The sequence below is a fragment of the Crocuta crocuta genome, unplaced genomic scaffold, assembly GCF_008692635.1.
Source record: "Crocuta crocuta isolate KB4526 unplaced genomic scaffold, BGI_CrCroc_1.0 scaffold69, whole genome shotgun sequence".
NCBI classification, from domain to species: Eukaryota; Metazoa; Chordata; class Mammalia; order Carnivora; family Hyaenidae; genus Crocuta; species Crocuta crocuta.
In genome coordinates, this window is record NW_027551576.1 from 46,424 (window position 1) to 55,092 (window position 8,669).

General features: G+C 51.3%; 1 protein-coding gene across 1 annotated transcript in view; it reads left to right on the forward strand.

Annotated features, from left to right (window-relative positions):
- Nucleotides 1–1,668: 1,668 nt before the first annotated feature.
- Nucleotides 1,669–8,669, forward strand: part of CAV3 (caveolin 3) — a 12,317-nt gene continuing 5,316 nt past the window's right edge. The window contains exon 1 of the mRNA XM_077751517.1: nucleotides 1,669–1,782. Coding sequence (XP_077607643.1) covers nucleotides 1,669–1,782 — 114 coding nt within the window. The remainder of the gene's footprint in view (nucleotides 1,783–8,669) is intronic.

Below are 8,669 nucleotides of genomic sequence, written 5' to 3' on the forward strand. Positions count from 1 at the left end.
GCTCTGTGCTGACTGCCAGCTCAGACACTGGAGCCTGTTTCAGTCTGTGACTCCCTCTCTCTCTGACCCTCCCCTGCTCACGCTGTCTCTCTCTCTCCCAGAAATAAATAAAAATATTAAAAAAAAAAATGTTTGTTTATTTATTTATTTTGAGAGATAAAAAGAGTGATTGCAAGCAGGGTGGGGGCAGAGAGAAAGGAAGAATCCCATGCAGGCTCCATGCTATCATCACCAAGCCTGACGAGGGGCTCCATCCTGCAAACCATGAGATCATGACCATAGCTGAAATCAAGAGTCAGACACTTAACCAACTGAGCCACTCAGGTGTCCCAAATCCATACTCTTTAGTATGACATTTGGGTCCTTCCCACACAGGCCCGAGCTGAGCCTGCCCCCGCCACTGCACACTGCTCAGCATCCTACTTCACACCCGTCCTCTGACACTTATGGTCTTTCCACCCAAGATGTTCTAGGTGGTGAACTCCTGCTTCAACACCTAACTCTAAAGGCACCTCCTCCGGGAAGCCTTCCCTGATTCCCTCAGAGTAAGCTATTGTGTCCTGTGGACCTCACAGGCAAGTCCTTTGTAATATATCTCTGATTCGCAGCACTTGCCACACCCGATTATAATTACTTATTTCTTAATCAGTCTGCCCCCCTTGTCTGGGAGCTCCTCAAGGCAGGAACACAGCCTGATTGCTGTTTATTCCCAGCTGTGGACACATCCTGAATGACTGGGTGGGTGGATGGCTGAACAGATGCACAGACCCGGCACCTGGGGACTCAGACTCTTCACCCTTCGTGCTGTGGGGGCCTTGAGTGATGGCTGAGTTGGAGAAGGACCCAGGAACACTGAGCAGGCACCTAAGAGAGGTGCATCCCACTGATGCCCATGCAATGTCCGAGGCCCATGAACACCCTGGAAGCTGTCACCAGGGGTGGGACAAAGGGCAGCATAAACGTGGACCTCACATCCCCTCCATGCGACATCAAGAGGCATGGTCTGCTTCCCTGGAAGGCCAAGAAGTGGGAGAAAACGTTTGCCCTGCCCCAGGCCACCCAACAGCAAGGTCAGGTACTAACCTTCCCAGTGAGACTCCCTACCAGACAGTATTTCGCTTCCCGAAGCCCCTTCCCGCACCAGAGCTCATCTCCCCCTCTCCACGAGGGTGGGCAGGCGTTCTCACCACGACCCCATTCCACAGGTGGGGGTCTGGGGGACCAGAGAGGAGAGGCGTGCCCACGCTCACAGCCCGCAACAGGCGGGGCTGAGGACACCCCCCTGCCCTCCCAGAGGAGCCCGAATGCTGATGGCAGCAGGGCAAATTCATGGCGCAGCTCCACCAGCCCCGCTTTCCCACGGCCCACTGATGCCAGCACGCCTGCTCTCTCGGTGAGGCCCTGCTCCCTGGGCGGCCCCCGTAGGGGGTGCTGAGCCTTCCAGTAGAGTTCCAGTCTTAATTTTAGCTTGGAGGCCTGCCACAGAGGCTTTAGCAGAGGCAGGCTGAAGTGATGTGGGACAGCTGTCAGCTGGCATGCTGGGTGGGGCCTGTGGGGCCGGCGGGGGCTCAAGTCTGGGGACACTGAACTGTGTCCCTGCCCCAAGTCTCTTCAGCCCCGCCGGTCACACGACTTAGATCTCCTCCTGCGGCCCCCCCTGGCTCCGCGATGATGGCCGAGGACCTCACGGATCTGGAGGCCCAGATTGTCAAGGACATCCACTGCAAGGAGATCGACCTGGTGAACCGGGACCCCAAGAACATTAATGAGGACATAGTGAAGGTAGGCTCCGCGGGCTGTGGGGGCGCCGAGGTCTGAAGAATCTCTGGACGCAGGCCGGTGGGCAGGGGCGGGGGGGTTCTCTGCTCCGGGCACAGTCGGCTTCCAGGACAAGAGGCCCTGTTCCTCTGTCTTCTCCAAACCCTCCCGCAAAAGCCAGTATGGACACCCCGCAAGGAACATTTGGCCTAAACAGGAGCAAGACCTCAGCAGCACAAACGTGACGCAGGTGTTGACCAGGGCGGGGAGGCAAGTGACAGAGGACAGTGCCTCCCTATTCCTCTGAGGTTCTTCCTATTGGCTCCTGGCGCTGGTGCCAGGAGGAAGAGCAGCGGGTGGCTGATTTGGGCTCTTTCTCCAGCCAGGGGTCACGTCTGCGGTCTCCATGGTGGGCGTGGGGTTAATCCCCAAAAGGTGGTTGCCAGCCCTGCTCGCGGGGGCGCTTGATCCCCCAGAGCACTGCCCCATGTCCACGGCCGGCGGTGTGGGGGCCATGCCCAGCGCTCACACCAGGCCCTGCGGCCAGGCCAGGGCAGAGGCCTCTCAGAGGAACCCAGGCTCCTGAAAGGGAGCACTCAGAGGGCGGTTACCTGGCCTCTGGGGAGTCTCCCCAACAGCCATTGCCGGGGTCAGCCTCCTTCCTCACTGGATGCCGCCAGGCCCTCACCCTCACTCTAACCTCCACTCGGCAGCCCCGGGGATCTTTCTACAGCAGAATTCCTAGAAGCAGGGTGGCCAAGCACTAGCATGGGAGTCACCGGAAGGGCTTTTAAAAGGGCAGGTGCCTGGGGCCTCCCGGGTCTACTCAATGCGTCAGAATCACAGAGCAGCCCTGTCCAATAGAAATATAATGCAGCCCATCATACAATCAACAGACGTCATTTTACATTTTCCTAGCAGCCGGGAATGTTTTTCAAAAAATATTTTTTAATGTTTATTTATTTTGAGAGAGACAGACAGACAGAGGGCAAGCAGGGGAGGGGCAGAGAGAGAGGGAGACACAGAATCTGAAGCAGGCCCCAGGCTCTGAGCTGTCAGCACAGAGCCGGATGGGGCTCGAACCCACAAACTGTCAGATCATGACCTGAGCCGAAGTCGGATGCTTAATTGACTGAGCCACCCAGGCGCCCCTAGCAGCCATGATTTTAAAGAGGCAAAAAAGCAGGTGAAATTAATTTTCATGATATTTTTAATTTAACCTAATATTTCCAGAATAGTATCATTTCAACACATAACTGATATAGAAGCAGTTATCATCTTCGAAATCTAACATGTATCCTACCCTTATGCTGCTTATCAGTTCAGATTCCAAATTAATCAGAAATCCTTACCCTGTATTTAGATCTCATAAACTGTGCTGTTGAAATCAATCCAACACACCCAAATTGTTTCAAACATTTAAAAAAGTCTTCCAATCTCAGAATTAAGTATCACTTCTTACATTTGAACTAAAATTAAAAAATGGGTTTAGAGTTCTTCTGTTGCCTTGGTCATAGGTCAACGGCTCAAAGCTTGTGACCACTGCATCAGACAGTGTGGCTCTGGGCTTGCTCTGAAACACAGCCTCTGCGCTGTCTTCCTTCGGTGGGATACCGCCCCCGCTGGAAAGTNCTGAACTAAAATTAAAAAATGATTTAGAGTTCTTCTGTTGCCTTGGTCATAGGTCAACGGCTCAAAGCTTGTGACCACTGCATCAGACAGTGTGGCTCTGGGCTTGCTCTGAAACACAGCCTCTGCGCTGTCTTCCTTCGGTGGGATACCGCCCCCGCTGGAAAGTCTAACTTCTCCCCACGGCTTTCAGGACCCAACTCAATCCGGCTGCAACCCTCTTCTTCCACCTTCCAGCCCTCACGCCAGCAACTGGCCACACCAACCAGAACATACTCTTGTGTCTGTGCCAGGAGCACCCTCTCGCTCTCCTCCCTATGGGAAAGCCCTGCTCAGCTTTGAAGAGTCAGCTCAAAGGTCACCTCCTCCAGGAAGACTTCCTCAGTTCCTCCAGGCAGTCAGTAGCTTCCTCCTCCACGCCTCCCGTTCCCTCAGGGCACTTTTCCTTAATAGCTCATCTTATGCTATTATTGTATTTTTCTACACCATTAGTGGCAGAAATAGGGTAATTATGCCTCAGTGAGAAAAGCTACAAGGGGGAAATTACTATACAAATGTAAAATAGTATTCATCACCGTTTGTGCAGTGCAGTCTGGAGGAACTGGTCCCAAAACTCTGATTTAACAGACCTGGATTCAAATTTACTCTCTTCTACCTCAAAGCAATGACCCCGGACACGTCATCTAGGTTTTCAGAACCTGAGTTTTCCTCTGCAAAATGAGTGTAATATCATTTACTCCATCAGGTAAAGGACTCTCAAAGCAGCACTGTGCAAGAAAAGTATAGTGTGAGGAGTAAAGAAAATAAAGGAATTGAAAGTGCCTAACACAGTAACGGTGTGACACGTGGGAGAGGAGCTGAAGCCCGGAAGAGCTTGCAANACTTCCTCAGCTCCTCCAGGCAGTCAGTAGCTTCCTCCTCCACGCCTCCCCTTCCCTCAGGGCACTTTTCCTTAATAGCTCATCTTATGCTATTATTGTATTTTTCTACACCATTAGTGGCAGAAATAGGGTAATTATGCCTCAGTGAGAAAAGCTACAAGGGGGAAATTACTATACAAATGTAAAATAGTATTCATCACCGTTTGTGCAGTGCAGTCTGGAGGAACTGGTCCCAAAACTCTGATTTAACAGACCTGGATTCAAATTTACTCTCTTCTACCTCAAAGCAATGACCCCGGACACGTCATCTAGGTTTTCAGAACCTGAGTTTTCCTCTGCAAAATGAGTGTAATATCATTTACTCCATCAGGTAAAGGACTCTCAAAGCAGCACTGTGCAAGAAAAGTATAGTGTGAGGAGTAAAGAAAATAAAGGAATTGAAAGTGCCTAACACAGTAACGGTGTGACACATGGGAGAGGAGGTGGAGCCCGAAGAGCTTGCAAGCCAGGACAATGAAGCCAGGGGCCGGCTCTTACAACCAGGTTTCCCGCCTGGCGGTCCCTAGCTGGCTGCTGGGGTAGAGGAGAGAATCCCAAGGGAAAATGTGGCTTCTGAAAGAGACCCACACCAGGTGACAGGCGTGGAGAGGCTCTCGGGCCCTACTGAGCCCAGAGTGAGCACGCTCCAGGCTCCAGGCCCAGGTTAAATCCAAGGGAGCGATGGGGGCAGCCATATAGACGCAGCTGTTTACACAACCCTCCCCCAGGGCTGAGACCTGTCTCTCCCAAACCCCAGAAAACAGCCCTCAAATGGTAAGATTTCAAAAGGCCCTGCAAGTAATCTTGTCGAGAGGAGATTTTTATTCGGTATATTTAATGGACGTTCCTGGCTTGGGGAGTTATTTGACTTTCTTTCTTTTGTTTTTAATAACTGAGAAATGAAAAAGTTTTGAAATTCAGGATGAGGATCATAGAACGGAGTCAGATAAACAGCACCAACAGGTTGAAGTAGACTTCAGGTTTGTGTATGGTCTGCGAAAGAAGAAAGGAAAGGAAGAAGGGAGACAGGAGAGTTGGCTAGGAAGGGGGGGCCTGGGTGGTCCATCTGAACAAGAGCCTGGGGCACCTAAGCTTCTTTGATCAACTGGGGAAAAGACAAGATGGAGGGAGGAGGGAGAAAAAGAAAGTGAGATGAGAGAGACAGAGAGAAAGAGAAACAAGGCAGAGGCCGAGATGAAGGCTCGAGGGGCCTGTCAGGACGGTCACCAGGGCTAACCTCGTGGCCTAGGATGGGAGACAAGTAAGATCCTGAAATAAGACCGAGCTACCCAGGTTCTGGTCCCAGACTTGACATTTGCTCGCTGTGTGACTCTAGGGAAATCCCTTTCCTCTCTGTTCTGAATCTTGGCGTAGACAGACGCTGGGTAGAGAAGAGGGAAACCCGTCCCCTCCGCAAACAGGTTCTGAGGTTTCATACCTACGCGGAGCAGGAGAAAGACCCACGGTGATGTGGATTTGACCCCCAGCAGATGGGACGTGCTCTGTTTTGACTTTATCCAGAGTCAAAACTTCCCCAAACTTCCCCAAGTAAGGCCTGGTACTTCCCTCGAACCTGGGCTGGAAAATGAGTCCCAAATGCCGAGGGAGAGCCTTGTCCAGCCTAACAGACTTGAACTGTGGTTCCCAGGGTTTGGGGCTGGGTCTCGGGCACAGGGGAGGCTCATGGGGATTAGAGCTGAGGACCTGGGATGAGCACACCCCCAGTTCCCTCTGCACCCCCCACCCCAGAGTCACCTCCAAATACTGCTTCCCGAGTCGTTACCGAGTGCATGCTGTGCACCAGGTGCTGTGCTCAGAGGAGACGGTAATGAGCCGGACAGACTCACAGAGCATAAGCCCCCCATGTCATGCCGTGGGGGGTGTGAACGTGTAGCAACAGTCCCCAGGGTTCTCCACCATTCCCTTCAGACCCACGTTGTAAACCTCCAGCCATCTTCCCGTGCATTCCTGCAGGGCCGCAGCCCCAGTGCAGAGGCCTCTGAGTTATTTCTGAGAGGGCTCAGGGCCGTCTCCCTAACCCGCACTGAGGCACCCAGACCCTGAGGCAGGGATGCTTGAGCCCAAAGTATCACACCACCTCTTCAGCCTCAGCCTTCAACCGGTCTCCCCTCAGCCACTCAAGGTCAAACAGGGGGACAGACATGACCCCAGCCCACCCCACCTCCAACCTACATCTGCTACTAAACACCCTCCTCCCTTGGAAAAACACAAAACCACACCCTGGGCCTATCAGCTCAGGTTAACAAACAATCAGAAGACCCAGTGGCCACTAGCTCTGTGAACCCTGCTCCCAGTTTCGGCCCATCTGGACACACTGTTGCAGAAAGAGGAAACTGACCTGGTACTTCCTCTCAAGAAGAATCCAACCCAACAGAGAGGATGAGCCTAAAATGATGAGAGTATCTGGGAGAAGGTGCTACACACCATAACTTAGTGCCCGATGAAGTGTCACGGGGTTTAGGGAGAAAGATTTTACTCTCGTGTGGGAAAATCAGGAGCCACCTTCAGGGGGAGGTGGTAGCCCAGGTGCATATAAAAATGGGGAAAAAATGAAAATGTGAAAAGGGAAAATAAGGCTTTCGAAGAAGAGGGGACAAAATAAGCGAAAGTCACAACATCAGCAAGGATGTTGGGTGGAACTGGCAAACGTGAGAGATGAGAATAGCCATTCCGCCTACCTATGTCCATGGCAGACATTACTAATGGATCACAGCACTTTTGCAGGAAGCCATGGACCACTGGTGAGGCATTGTTGGCACACAGATGAAACCTCTTTGCTACTCTGCCTGCAGAAGAAAGACAAGGGTTGAGCACATGTGAAAAGGAATCTGGGAGAGAAAGCAGAAGGGGCAGGTTGAGACAGTTATAGGTCATCCATCCTGCCTGTCATTCTGCATTTGGCAATTTCTTCCTTTTGAAAATGTCTTACCCTCCGTCAAGTACCTCTAGGAAGGGATCTAGTGGACTAACTCACACTGAAGTGTTTACAATTTAGTGTTATGGGACTCCTTGGTATTAGCTAATCTGGTTTTTCAAAATATCATCCGTTTTCTTGGGGTGCTGGTTAAAATGCAGATTTCTGGGCTCTGCCACCCAGAAATTTTTATCCAGTGGGGCTGGTGAATGTTTTGCACTCTGATGTACAAACAGGTCTCCCTTGTCCCTGGAGAAAATAAACCTGGAATCCAGCTTTCCCTAAAGACACACTGTGTAAGTTATCTATCGCTGTGTAACAAATCATCTAAAATCTCAATGGTGTAAAGCCACAACCATGTGATGGCCTCCCACAGTCCTGTGGGTTGACCAGACTCAACAGGGCAGGTCTGCTGCTCTCACTGGTGGCCTCTCACGTGGTGGCAGCCACCGAGGGCCCCTGCTGAGCTAGAACACCCAAGATGGCTCATTCCTATGCTCGGAGCCTTGGTGGGGATGGATGGAAAGCAGGGCTCAGCTGGGATGCTGAGATGGCTGGGTCTCTCCCTCATGTGGCATCTCCTCCAGATTCTAGAACAGGGTAAAGTAATGGACTTCTAACTCCACCAGTCTCTACATCAGGTCATAAAAGTGGACTTTTAATTTGGCGGCTCAGAGCTCCCCAAGGGAGAGACTTCCAGGCCTTTGTAAGGCTTAGTGCTGGACCTGGCCCATCGACCCTTCTACCGCATTCTGGTGATTAAAGCAAGTCACAGGGCAAGCCCAGACTCAATGTAGGATGAGAAGAGACAAGGGCACAAACCCTCAGGATCATGACTAATTGGGGGCCATCTTTGGAGACTGGTTAACCACCCACCAAAGGTTGACAAAACACTAAACACAAGATACATGGCCAGAAACCAACACCAAGAGGGCCAAACTGTGGGCAATGACTTGGTTATCCCAGATTGTACACAATTCTACTATTGTTATCACCGCTTAGAACCCAAGAAGCAAAGCTCTGCCATTTCTCAGCTGTTTTATAAACAGCCATCACCTCCTTTTAGCTTCCTACTGTATACGCGGATGCTTCTCAAATTATCCGGGTGAGGGGCCAGTTTTGTTATGACAATCTCAATCTGCTGCATACCGATACTTTTGTAAAATTCAACACAAATTAATGGCCAGGGAAGCGAAATGAAAAACGGGCATCTCCAGGGTAAGCCCCAATTTTTTATTCTTTTTGGACTTAACAGACCTAAAACTACTGGCTCACAGTTCTGTGACTGTTTTTAAATGCTTACTCTCAACTTCTGTACATACCTTGTCGGGAAGAAGGTCACTGGCCACGGACCGCCCTTTGAGCAACAAGGTAACAGGCAGGAAAAGGAAGACCCAGGAAAACACAGTCTCCCCCACCACCCGCCC